Genomic DNA, 13,807 nt, shown 5'->3' on the forward strand with positions numbered 1-13,807 from the left:
TTGCTGAGGTTGGCGCGGGAGTTTTGTGTTAACCAGAAGTGGCATCATAATAATGGATTCAAATTCCTTAATCTCTTATTTTTAGGTTCAAGTTCTTCCTATTTTACTGTAGCATAAACCCTTTTTCCATGATTTTTTCTTCCGGTACACCATTTTTCTTTTTCCAAATATGTTCCCAATGTTGGAAAATACTCCAAATATTTACTTCAGTTCATCACATGGAAATGAAAAAAAAAAATGTTTAGATTTGTGATTCTGTTATGCGATTATTATCAATTTTTTTTTTTTTTTTTATTTCAAAGAAACTCTAACGTGACGTCTTATTTTCTTTCCAATTATATGTCCAAATATCGGAAACGAGGTACCTTTTCTTCCCTAAGTAAACGACTGGATATCCGTGACCGTTCTACAACAGAATGCATGTTGCCATGAGATGCCAACAAATTGACATTTCAAAATTTCTCTACTTTCCACTTAAAGATGATACAATGTCCACATGACTTGATACTAAAAACCTTTTTGCAAAGTGTAGAGAATGGCAGAAAGATCATATATATAATATATGCATTAAGAAAAAGATAGTTCAGAATTCATACAGGCTACATCCAGTTGTGCAAATAAAACGGTACGCACTCACAGGTTCATTCAGATTTTTTGAGATGAAGCAGTAGATACCAGACACATAAGTTATTAATCCTAGCCTAACCACAGATGCCTGATGGCATGCCAATCCACGTGAGGGTTTGATTTAGGGGCACGATGAATAGGCACATGATGTATCTTGAATGATAAAATAGCAATCCCCACTACTATTATTAACACTTGTATACATGCCAAAATAGAGAGATGAAAAACCTGCATACAAGAAGATCCTAGTCAGCGCACTTTTGAATAAACAGAAACTATCAGATAAAATCCAAATGTCCATCACGCAGAATTACTGAAACCACAAATGCAGGTTGAACTAGGTGTCATTAGTGCGACATCATTGTGAATTGTGATCACAAAAAGAAATAATAATAATAATAATAATTTATCAAGCATTAACAGTCACTAGAAGAAAATTTCCACAAGCAAATGCAACTAAATTCTCGTTAAGCACTGTTGATAATATAAATCAAGGGCACAAACAAGAAAAGCATTTATTTATTTTGGGTGTGGGATGTGGGATGTGGAGTGTTAAGGGAAAGGATGCATAACCATAACAGTACATAAGATTCCAAAGAAAGGAAGTCATTCTTTTTTATAAGGAAAGCTTTAGAAAAAAATGCATGAAATTCATTTCTTACGCATTTAAGTTCCATATGCTTCCTAAATAAGGCCTAAATTTATTATAACTTCTAGAGACAATAGAAGTTTCTGATGGCATCTTTGGAGATATACATAAATAAAGTTCACCACTCACAAGCAAAATAGAAGTTTCTATTATTCACTTACATGAATATATATGATCAAAAGACAACGAAAGTACAAAGATAAAGAAAGGGATTATAAGAATTAAGCCAGTAAATCTTGCAAGAAAAACCGAACCTTGTTCCTGGGAGAGTTTTTATGGAGAAGATTTCTATCAGCATGTTCAAGGCAGTAGCGCAACATATCAACTATTACCAACTCATTTTCTGGATCATCATTTTCTGCAAGCACAAGAAGCTAGGAACTGATGGTTAGTTACTCTCAATTATCAATCGTGCAAAAGCCTGGCCAAAAATGCGAATGAGACAGAATAAAATAACAATGATAAGGATCAAACAACTTGATCAGATCACCTGGAATGTCAAAAATTTGTTTCACAGGTGGTACACCCAGCAGCTCCCCCAGATAAATGCGGATTCGAGCACGATCAGTGAGTGGAAGTAAATCACCGTGTGTCACTATAACAACAGGTTTATCATCTGGAACAAAGAAACAGGTTTTATCACCATAAAAAGGTATTGCTCACTGATAAGAAGTAATAAAAGAAGAACAAATAGAGGAACATAAGGAGGAGAAGATAAATGGATGAAACATTTAACATAAGGATTATATAATTCACTTGCAAAAGCTCTGTGATTAAATTAGTCACACGAACTCCACCAACAAAATAATAAATAAAGATCAAGAAACAAATACCTTTAAATGACAAAAACGGACAGTTGAAAACTGTTTTAATTATCTGGTTATACTGCTTCTCGGCAACACCACAACCTTCCATGGATTTCAGAACTGCAAGTCCATCAACAACAAATATGCAAAAATTAACCATCCTGACCTCACCGGGTTGACAACCATTGTCCCGAGCTTTGCACTTCATTCTGTTCCTTAAATTTGAACTATCAGATTTCCTGAAAAACGTCACAGAAGTGAAGTCATTCAAAAGAGGTAGATTGTTGATCAACAACCCAGCCCCCTCCCCAAATAAAAAGGGAGCAGAAAGAAATTTTTAAAAGCAATTCACACCTGATAACAAGTTCCCCGTGACGAACTCCTCTGGTAATCCAATGCTTTATCATATTAATATTATCAGATGAGTCATCAGACAAACTGTGGGTATCGTAAAGACAGAAAGAATTTGAATCTCTTGGTATCATATATTCCTGAAGGAAGTAGGTTCCATCTCCAACAGATGGATTATCTTGTATTGGAAGACAAAACAGGAAAACAGTTCAGTAAAGAAAAATGACTACAACTAATTCACTACCACGTCATCCAAAATTTGGGTTGCAGTTAAGTGACATATACATACATGTTACTTGGGCTCTTTCTGATGCAAACTTGTCATCTTCAAACACCTTTGAAATTCTATTAACCAGACTGCTCTTTCCAGAACCTTTAGGACCAATTAAAATGAATGATATTGTCTTTGGCACATCATAATCACTCAATTTTTTTCCCCTGGCATTCTCAATCCATGCTCCAGGGGTATAGCTGTGAATATCAAAGTACACATCAAATCAAGCAAGTATATAAAGAAATTTTTAGACATGTTTGTACAACAGTTTCAGCATCAGAACAATTTCAAAAATCACTGCTTTAAGAAAATTAAAAAAAAAAAAAAAAAAGGTGTCCTATTCGATAAAAGTGATGTCATAAAATTCTTAAAACCCATATATACTTCCATGAGATTATTGGACCTATAGAGACCAACACAGTGACACACAGACCCTCGGGAATCCTGTTGTGAGATCATGCAATTCACATGCTAATTCAAGGCAAATTCAATGCATAAGTCAAGATGCAGTGTTAGTGAAGCCTATAAAAATGGATTACATGCTACCAAAATAGGAGGATGTTTTATAAGGATCCATTAGAACATATGGTTTTTAGTTTAGTTTCTCACCAAGAATCTTTGATATGTAAAAAATTACAAAAACATAGCTGCTTTCCTTGATATTCGTTTCATTAACAACATTACCTTTCACAGAAGGCCTCAAAGCAAACAGAATTACTAAGATATATCCCTTGTGTAACATAGATGGTTTTAATTTAGTTACACAGCGTAAACAATTCCAAGTTGCAGAGCCTCTGTGACGTTGTTAGACTGAAGAAATGTATTTTACTTAAGGCTCTTGAAGCTATCATGATAAAAATGGCAGCAGAACTATGTTTTCATTTCTTATCAAATTGAGAGCCCAGCGATGCTATTCAGACCAGTAGAGATCAGTATTATATGTAAGAAAAAAAAAATAATTAAAAAAATTAAGCAATCATCAATAAAAGGTCCCTTAACACGTGTACCTGAGAAGGTATATCAAGTCCAAACATATAAAAACATGTGCTTTTTAATGCAACACAGAGAGTGCGATGCATGTTTCGCAGAACCAGTGCCCATGTGGAGAAATGAATATTAGTAAATACCTCAAAATTTTGTTCCTAGCCTCTCTCAAACTCCCAAGACGAGTACGCAACTCATCATAACTGAGCAAGACTTGTGTGCAACGTCTCCTCCTCTGGTCCGCTTCAAAGTCCAAGGAAGCTGGAGATAGCTGACCAGTTTCTTGGGGGATTTCTCTAAACACCGCTCCATCCTCATCATTCACCAGTGTTCCTTTACAAAACTTCATGCTTAAAATGAAATGACGTTCAATACTTGGGTGGAAACGAGGGGCCATCAATTGAGTAATAAAATGAAATACATTTACATACCCGAGCAAAGAAGGGGTTGGAGATCGTGACAGTTGAGGGGAATCGTGAGATTCTTCTGAATAGTAAAAAATAACATCACCAATTTATTCAAAACGAAGAGATAGAGAAGGAGAAGGTGTAAGTGTACCAGGAGTGATTGTGATTGTGTCGCCACCCATGCCTATGCCTTGCTTGTCTTAGGTTTTCTTCTGAGCTAAGAGTCTGAAGAACAGAAGAAGATTGATCATAACTACTTTTTGGCTACGCGTACATAACTTCGTGACAAGTGTCTTTCTATTTCATCACCCTTTAAATTTTTTCTTCCGTTGACCGATCCTATTTGCCACATTGTGCCCTTACCAATGTTTAACCTTGGAATTGATTGTGTAATGTTATTAATTTATTAATTTGAAAGTTATCAGTATAAACCAATCCTCAAAAACTTGATTTGATTTCAACCATTTTAACATCCGTGAGATTGTCTTTGATAGCACTCACTTATTTTTCTATAAGAATGACAAGGATTAATTTACCAATAACAGCAAGTCCAATTAATCTATAACGCTTCAACAATACAATGTGATCTGAAAGCCCTGCTTATCCTTCAAAAACAAGGATTTCCAGGATGTCTACAGAAGAAATTCAGGATTGAATGAATAATAATGCCTCCTTCCTTTCTCGCCCTCTAATATAAATTTTATGCATATCATCTTTACATTATACAAATCAAAACTGTGCGCGCAACAAGGGCCACAAAATCCTATGATTCTCTTTTGTATAGAATTTCTGTCTTAACTTAAAGCTCTAAGCTAACAAAAAATGACCCCTAACCATCTCCGAATCCTCAATTAGCACATCCCTTTCTCCAAATTCATTTGGGGATGTTCTTCCAATCTAAACAGGGTTCTCACATGTACAAACGACTAAAAAGCCCTCTTTTAACAGTCCGGAAAGGATGAAAACTCCACTTACAAAGTCCTGAAAGATGCACCAAAAATAACAACTGTATGTCACATTCTGATTCCATCATCTCACTTCCAGGACAAGCATTTTAAACACCAACAGCATGACTGCAACTGAGATTTAACTACTGCAATCAAAAGTAAATGCAGTAATAAACCAATAACCTCAGGACCCTGGCATATACCTTTGTGAAAGGTCTGCTTAGACTTCAGGGTAACAGCCAAATCGGCGATGATAGAAGGGGAAGTAATGTTATCCATTAGAAGGGGACGACATATGGCAGAGCTGTTACACCAGCAGACTCTATGGGCAGAACTTCTGCCCACACTTGTTGTGTCCCATCACCCCTGGGAGAAGCCACTTTTGCCTGCTTTGACTGCACACTATCGCTGCAAAACAGCCATTCATCGTCATCAAAATCAGGCCAATCCTCCAGTTTGGGCACACCTTTGGCCACACTAGAAAGAATCTGATTCAGGTACTTGGAATCAGGGTGTGGTGGTTTGGCAGATGCTTCACAATGCTCACTACCTTGATCAATAGTTGACAAAGGCTTAGTTGAGCACACAATTGGCTGTGAAACGTTCCTTAAACCATTAATCTTGTGTTCCTTGGCATTCACTTTATGATTACCAACTGCCCCCTGAAACTCAGATGCAAAGTGGATAGCAGTTTGGCACGGTTCCATTTTCCTCCCATTTTCTGTGACCAGGTGAGAGGACGAGACAGGTCTCGGCAACTTATTAGGCCTAATTCCGTTGTCTGTCACAAAGTTTAAAGAATAAGGTACAAAATAAAAATGAACTGATGCAAAACTAGACACGTAAACCAAAGATTTCATCCCAAAATTTTGCGACAAGGTTCTAAATAAATAGGCCAAAGCAATGAAAGTGAAAGTGATACAAGAAAGTTTTCACCTTGAACAGGTTTTTCAATATTAAAACATACCACTGATATCCCCATGGCATAGGAGGTTTAAGCACTAGACCATCGAAGAACCGAAATGCAACAGAAAGGACTCACCATGTGAAATTCCATTTATCTCAAGCTCCTTACGTTTGCCAAGACTTCCCTCACCGGGAGGATTGTTGTTGCTAGTCTTTGAAACATCTGGTGGTCTAATATTGCATGAACTCGGGAGGCCCTTGCCATTGTCTTTCAATTTTGGGCTGTCTTTTAATTTAAGCCGGTCTTTACTTGGCTCAACTATCTCCTTCGCTTTCTCCTCCTTTTTCTTTTCCTTATCTCTGCTTTTGTCTTTTGATCTGCTTTTCTTCTTTCGATCTCTATCCTTCTGTTTATCACCCTTACTATCACTTTCTTTGCGCATATTCTTCTCTCTCTCCTCCAACTGCTTCTCAATATCATTCTTCTCCACTGGTTTAGTGATTCCTTGAAATCTCTTTTGATCAGTACCAGAGAATCCTTGAGCAATTGAATTTCCGAAACCTCTAGCCTCAACATGGTTCTTTTGCCCATTGATTTTTTTATCAACTTCTTTCTTATCCTTTGCTTTCTCTTTCTCTTCCAATATGTCAGTACTGCACTCCAGAATCCTTCTTGGCAGTTCTGCTCTTCTTTGATCTGTAACAGTAATCTTCTGAACAATTTGGCTTCCTGTTGCTTTATCTTCATTCCTAATTCTCTTTGCCAAATCCTGCACATATTTAGTATCCTTGATCCCGTTATTCTGGAGGCTGTTCGGACCAATCTTCCCTCCATTGTAGCACTCTGGTTGCCCTTCAATTCTCTTTGCATCTGAGATCCGGTTCTTGTCTTTATCCTTATCCCTGTCCTTCTTGTCTTTGTGCTTCTCCTTTCGGTCTTTCTTATCGCTGTGTTTTTCTTTACTTCTCTCTTTATCTTTGTTCTTTTTTTCTTTACCTCCTTGCTTTTCCTTGTCCTTCTTATCCTTTTTATGTTTTTTCTCCTGGTGTTTTTCCTGAATATAATATTTCAATTAGAGACAAATTAAAATAAGAGTAAAGAATAATATTTTACTAGAAGTAGATGGGGAAATGATGAACAGCTAAACATGGTAAGGTAAAGAGGTATCCAAACAGCAAGGGGCAACTTTCCAGATTGGATGCAAAAACTGATGCACGAATAAAATTATTACCAAGCTGATGAATTGTCCCTGTTAAGTCTTTAATTCATATGTTTTTTATCATAAAAATATGTCAAATATAAAATCTTTCCTCCTCTTTAACGAGTAGACAAATACTTCAAATAAAGAACATAATCATCATAATTTTACAACATTGAAACATATACTTTTGATTCATTCCACATGTAAAGGATTCTTAACAGTGAGGATGCAGGAGTGTATTAATCAACATCAAGAAAAATCACGTCAGCTAGCACCAAAAGTTAATTTTCATAATTCGATCTTCCAGAAGGAACTATACATATAAATATATAACAATTCCACATAAAGAAGGCACCAACCTAAATTATCTGCCAATCTCAAAAACAAAATGCGCTAACTATCTCATCACATATAATGTGGAAAAAAAAAAAAAAAAAAAAAAATTGCAGAAAAGGAATGCTAATACATATATGGATACATATGCAGATCCTTACATGTGGAGGATTTGAACATAAGACCTCTTCTTTGTTTTAAATTACCACCAAATCCAGAAGTTTAAGATTACAAGGAATACTTTTAAGAGTTTCGTTAAGAAAAAATAGGTTGCATGGGAAAATACAACCTATGGGAATTTCCTTCCTGTATATAAATCTAGATTGCAGTTCAGTGCTAATGGCTGACATGTTAACATTGTGAAGAAGGATAAGTGAAGAAAGTGCATTTATAAATCATGCAAGGAAAACACCATTTTTGTGATACAAGATGCTAATGCATGAAACCAAGAAGGAAAAAATCTCGTGTTCTCATATTTTAAAAGCAGGTAATGTGGCTCATGTATAAAAGTTACTTTAACAGCATATTTCTCAGTACTTGATAGTTGATATTAACATATGACATTTTTTACAGCATAATTAATCAATTAATATGGGCACTTCCAAAATGGTAACACTTCACTATCATAGGTCTTAAGCCATATCCCCAGTTCTTAGAGACCACTAGAAACCTCCTACCCTCCCTGAAAGTCCACAAGAAGTTCAGGAACATTGCTACACAAAACATGTCAATCAAAAAACCCATCACTTCTATCTTTTTGCAGGTTGAGATCACTTGTATTTTGGCATTTGGATGCCATTTGCATTAGAATCCGTGAATTAACAGATGCAATATTTTATTCCTACCAGTGGAACTAGATAAAGCTCTATGACAACACCAAGGCATACCAAAGATACGGCTATCATCTGTTCAAATCTCTTAAGATACTATACAACAATTATTCTTACTTCATAAACTAGAAAGACATGGAAATGTGATTACTCCACGAAGATGTTTACTATTCTCTGAAGATGTAATTTTGAAAGCATGTTCACAACATAAAATCAGCAGAAAGCATATATAACTACTACAGAACCAAAGCAAGAGTAGAATTTGGATTTCCAGAGTAGATACGAGTTAAAGTTAGAAATGATTGCTCAATCAGGGCAGGTCAACAGTCAACAAGCATGGCAACACCATGATAGAGATCAATAGTTTGCTTTAACAGATAGTAAGACACATGGCGCTAGATTTTGGAATAACTTTCTTTAATATGAAAAATTTTGATTGCCAAAACGAGAAAAAGATTTCAGAACACAGTAAAATGAAGCATACGACTCAGCATTTAAAATAAACTAGAATGAGGCATAAGACAAAGCATTTGAAGTATTCAAAATACACTTTCAAATTTCCACTAATATTCTTCCTTTAAAAATTGAATCTCTTAAAATATGTACTTTATTTAAAATTAAAAACTACAGGTAAAGGAACCAAAATGCCACTAATGTGCAAAAAGTAAAATAGGAAGAGAGAGAAGAAGTCTCTGCAGATAAGAAAGATCAAATATTCCTGATCCAATTCCATTTAAGCTTGAGTTTCTATGCTAGTATACTATAAAAAATACTAGCATAAACAGTGAAAAGTTCAAGTAGTTACAAGTAGAGGATGGTGAAAAATTATTTATGCTAGATTCAACAATGCTTACCAGAAGGATACATTAGTTCACATAAAGATGGTGATGCTATATTAGAAATAATAAATTTCTCAATCTAGTTTCATTACCTTAATAATTATTGTATCCTCAATTTCCTCAAACTCCCTTTTCTTCAAACACTAAACCATAGATAGTACAAGATATTAGGAGTAAAATATTATCCATTTTTGGCAATTTTTTACCTACCAAACAGGGTTTGCCCAAAGTACAAGATGTGAACCACTTCTAATCTAGAACACTAGAACAAGTAAACAATTTCAATACATCATATTCTACATTTTCAGCACGTTCAATACCAGGCATACCAGATTATACCATAAAAGAAAACCTTGTCAATCTTATGCCCAAGAAGATATTCATACTTTATAACCAAACTTCACATCCATTTAAAATGGTCACATAAAAAGCCCCCCCATCCCTATTCAACAAACACATCAAGCAATACACAGCCCCAGCAATTAAAGGAGCCTTTCACCTTTAAGTCATCACATATTAATCCAAAAGGCAGCTTCTGTAAAAGGAAGAGGTGTCAACATAAAGTTACTACCAGTTTAAGACAAACCAAGCATTTCAATTTTCAGCACCAAAAACATCTGAAAATATATGGAAAGCAAAGTATTATTTGACAACCATGGCCGCATTTATTATAACATCATTATCAAAGTCTATCCTTGTAATAAAATTTGTAAGGAAAATATATAAATGGGTTATAACATCATCATCAAAGTGTATCCTTGTAACAAATTTTATAAGGAAAATATATAAATGGGTAATTTCAAGATCTAGCTAACATTAATTGTTACAACATTATGAAACCGTTAGCAGTTGAGCTGTGCACAATATTGAAGAGTAGACAATAAAAAAGCACCCCACTGAGCATAGGTTAAAAAATTAAACTAAAAACTTTATCTAATTCAAATCAGAATGCATATTTTATTTGTTTTAAATACTCTATAGTAGGGCTACTGTGCCACATTAAACATTCTGCTTACTTCTCTAAAAATTTCCGAAGCTAAAACAATGCCCAGTAGGAACAGTTGTTCTACTTTACAATCTTACACAGATACAAGTCTCCATGTGGCTGCAGTTTTGTTCAGCTGACAAATTTATAAAACAGCGACTCCACTAAAATCCTAAAGGTCCATGTAAGGGTACATGTGATATGAAGCGGCCAACCAAAAGTAAAACATATTGAGATTTGACACGTTCTCTTTCTTCCTTCAATGGACATGCAAACACGGTGTGTCTACACAACACATATCCCAGAACGTGTCCATGCCCGAGAAAGCACTTCATGCATATGCAAATGTTAGTATAAACAGTTACAAGTAAATAGCATACTATGGCCCATCCCCGGCTAGAGATATAAAAGATTCAGCCCCCTGTAATCTAAAAGACTGTCAGATGGTTAAATTGTAGGCAACTTCTTTCTACTTCTAATAGTATCTCATCACATTGCCCAAATTTTATTAAGCTCATCAAGAATTTACTAATAAAAATATATTGTAAGTGGAGTGTGCCTTAGAACTTAACATAGCCTTATAAGTCAGTCCATGTTCTAGCTTCGAAAAGCAATCTTTCCCCTATATTATTTTCCAAATTATTGTCCCCTATATAATATGTTCAGTATTTTTAAACCTTACTATGACCATCCCTCATGCGTGGCCCAAATAAACCATCTTCTAGCTTGCAAAAGAGTTGCTCATTGTTTCCAAAAACCATGTCTAAACTTACTTATCTACACTTTTCTTTTCCTTTTTTATCTGGGGTCAAATGAGCCTTGATTGTGAACTATATATCCAAGACCAACTTCCAGAAGTTATATGATACAAAATTAATTTGATCCAATAAAAAAAAAAAAAGTAGATACACCAGATAAGGAAAGCAATATCCAAAGAAAACGAGCAGGACTCATGCTAACAATGGAAGGTAAATAAAAATATGGCATATAAACCTTTGCTAGCAAGTCTGTATCTTCAACTCTAGCACTCTTTTCATATCCAGGAGGCGGGAATGGAAAGCAGCGAGACATTGCACGTGATCCTTAAAACAGCAAAGCTGAATCCTTCTACCAACTGAAAAGTTTCTCCTAGTTTTCTATACCTTTGTTCCAACACAGGAACAGACCAGAAACTATGCCCCTGTCCATGCACCATGTCCTCGCAATCATTTCCAGCTTGAAAATCACTTCATGATCATCCAAAATCACCTCCAAGACAAAATAATCCTGATACCCAATAATTAAAATATCTTCTTATTTACAATCAAATCCTAAGAATTGCAAAATTATGTCAAAAAAGTTGCATGGAACTAAGAGTACCCACAAGGCTAGAATGCTCAACTCTCCTATTGTAAACACTGAACTAACTTCAATGAAGCCAAATAATCAAAGTTTCAACCGTAATGATTTGTCGACAAATGCAGAAGTTCCAATAAAATCTGATCCTTCCCGTGATTACTACGAGGCCAAAAGGGATAACATCACCTGCTAATCAGCAAAAACCAACCAATATAAGGAAAAATTCCCAGACTGTGAAGATCAAAAACTCAAGAGCACAAATTCAAAATACACCACAATCTTAACCTTTTGATGAAGAAATCTTCACTTCCTTATCACCATCTAGTATCTATGTCAAGGTTCCACTCCGTCGGTGTTCAAAAGCAATTCTCAAAATCTCTTTTTGCAGGTTAAAGTTCAGCCTCTAGACCGCAGTTCTGAAAATGCCCTCTGCAGATTCAATGAGAAGACTTTAATCCCAATAACTTAACTTACCTAAACTAATCTAAATAAAAGCTATACAATCCAATCCTCAGTTTCTATATACACCGTGTATTCTTCTGCTTATGATTGTAACCGAATAGTATAAAAACCACAATTAGGGTTGATTCTAGTACGATCTCACCAAACCCTAGATAAATCAAGCAAAAAAAATATGTCAACAAATTTCTCCACTGATTAAAAACCCTAATTTCAATTCTTCAAAACCAAAAAGTGCTTATATAACTAAATAATTGTTTGACAATAAAACTAATAATTAAACCCATATTAAAAAAAAAAAAAAAAAAAAAGCACCATTAATAGAAATAAATAAGAAAAGTTGTCATCAAATTAAGTTAAAACATAGAAAGATAAATTATGGGTTTTGAAAATTTTGTATAAGTATGACAGAACGTAGACAGTTTTGACAAAAATAAAAATTTGAAAAATCTTAATTGAAAGAGAAGAAGAAAATTATAGTATAAATGGAAGTGTCTGGGTTTCTCTTGGCGTGTCAATACCTCTTCTCTTATGTATAAAAAAGAAAAAAAAAAAAACAATTGTTTGTGTTGGTGAGTGGTATTATTTTGGATCTCTTGTTCAATGAATCGAAGTTAGAAATAGAAATAGGAATGGGTTTTGTTTGTTGTTGTTGAGAAAGGCTGGGGGGCTGGTTTCTCAATAACAAAAACCCCTTATCAAAGGGAAGAGAAAAAATAAAAGAGATTGGGAAAGGGTATTTATAAGAGGGTAAGAGGTGAGTGAGAGAAACGTGTCAAAAAGAAGGATCCAGACACAAGTGAATGCGAATGTTAACGTGAACAAAACATAATATGGATAGGAATAGAATGGTCCTCTTTTTAACTGCCCTTTCCCTAAACACAAAAACACACAGTCACACTTCTTCTCCGTTCCTTATACAACGAGTTTTCATTGTTCATACCGTAACATGACATTCTTCTGACTTGATTGTCATGAGTTACTGAGATCGACACTTCCTAAGCACTAATAGAGTTATCAATGAAACTCTTTATTTGGTTGATAGTTTTAGGCCATTAATTGAAGTATGCATAGTTTTAGGGTATTAATCAAAGTACACACAAACTAATGACTTGTTGATGCTGGATTTTAATATCAACTATTCGCACGTGTAAAATGCTAAAATGACTTAAAAGTCACACGTGATATGAGGGGATTAAATCAAGTAAAAGGTAAAGAGCAATATTTAAAGTGGTTCGGATGCTCGCAAGCGAATCTTATGTCCACTGCTATTGTATTAATAAGAGAGAGTGATCAGGTCGCGTTCAGCGAGCTAAGTTACAGTTTAGGGAGAGAGAGAGCTATTTCAGCGTAAAATTTGCTAATCCCCACAAATGAGAGGGAAGTCCTCTATTTATAGTAGGAAAGTTCAAGGTAATGATTATGAAAGCTGCAAGTGAGTAGATGCCGTACAAATCCTTTATTTGCATCCCATTGATCACCTCCTGAAGGATTTCCTCAATTTAAAGCAGGACTTTGACACGTGGGCGATCTCCAGCCGCTTGCTGGTCTGGCACTCACCTGCTACACTGACATGCGTCATGCTACTTGCGCTAGGCGCGACGTGGCCGTACCTGGACAGCGTAGAACCCTTGTGAACTTTGACCATCCTTTACTGACGAGGTTCCATGTCAGCCCTACTTTTTCCGGCATAACAGAAGTCCCCCAATTTTTAAGGTTTAAGGATCGAACCTTGAGAACTTCATAATTATGCCCTGATTTGACATATCCAAATGATGCCTGGTCGAGCCGACCTGGATGCTCGACCTGGATTAGACCCTACCGTATCGATGTACCTCTGATCTTAATCGAGGTCCGTGACCTGATCACA

General features: G+C 35.5%; 2 protein-coding genes across 8 annotated transcripts; both read right to left on the reverse strand.

Moving 5' to 3' along the window:
* Positions 1 to 541: 541 nt before the first annotated feature.
* Positions 542 to 4,400, reverse strand: LOC116144233. Of its 4 annotated transcripts, none has more exons than XM_031429689.1 (9): positions 4,250 to 4,397; positions 4,123 to 4,174; positions 3,835 to 4,041; positions 2,723 to 2,904; positions 2,437 to 2,611; positions 2,110 to 2,321; positions 1,767 to 1,892; positions 1,531 to 1,634; positions 542 to 855 (listed from the first exon to the last, which is right to left on the reverse strand). In XM_031429689.1, the coding sequence occupies exons 1-9, from the start codon at positions 4,278 to 4,280 to the stop codon at positions 697 to 699; spliced, it is 1,248 nt and encodes a 415-aa protein (XP_031285549.1). In that variant the 5' UTR covers positions 4,281 to 4,397; the 3' UTR covers positions 542 to 696. The 4 variants fall into 4 exon arrangements, 3 of the variants coding, with proteins under 3 accessions (XP_031285549.1, XP_031285547.1, XP_031285550.1); XM_031429687.1 differs by having other exon boundaries at positions 4,123 to 4,177; XM_031429690.1 differs by having other exon boundaries at positions 809 to 940; positions 4,123 to 4,177; positions 4,250 to 4,399.
* Positions 4,401 to 4,749: 349 nt separating this feature from the next.
* On the reverse strand, positions 4,750 to 12,631 carry LOC116144227 (glutamic acid-rich protein-like). Of its 4 annotated transcripts, XM_031429680.1 has the most exons (7): positions 12,459 to 12,631; positions 12,007 to 12,088; positions 11,764 to 11,907; positions 11,504 to 11,664; positions 11,134 to 11,406; positions 6,088 to 7,006; positions 4,750 to 5,826 (listed from the first exon to the last, which is right to left on the reverse strand). In XM_031429680.1, exons 5-7 carry the CDS (start codon positions 11,209 to 11,211, stop codon positions 5,324 to 5,326), a joined length of 1,500 nt encoding a protein of 499 aa, XP_031285540.1. In that variant the 5' UTR covers positions 11,212 to 11,406; positions 11,504 to 11,664; positions 11,764 to 11,907; positions 12,007 to 12,088; positions 12,459 to 12,631; the 3' UTR covers positions 4,750 to 5,323. The 4 variants fall into 4 exon arrangements, 3 of the variants coding, with proteins under 3 accessions (XP_031285540.1, XP_031285539.1, XP_031285541.1); XR_004130234.1 differs by lacking the exon at positions 12,459 to 12,631 and having other exon boundaries at positions 4,750 to 5,079; positions 5,249 to 5,826; positions 11,764 to 12,200; XM_031429679.1 differs by lacking the exon at positions 12,007 to 12,088.
* Positions 12,632 to 13,807: the final 1,176 nt, after the last annotated feature.

The sequence above is a fragment of the Pistacia vera genome, unplaced genomic scaffold (assembly GCF_008641045.1).
Source record: "Pistacia vera cultivar Batoury unplaced genomic scaffold, PisVer_v2 Contig44, whole genome shotgun sequence".
Classification (NCBI taxonomy): Eukaryota; Viridiplantae; Streptophyta; class Magnoliopsida; order Sapindales; family Anacardiaceae; genus Pistacia; species Pistacia vera.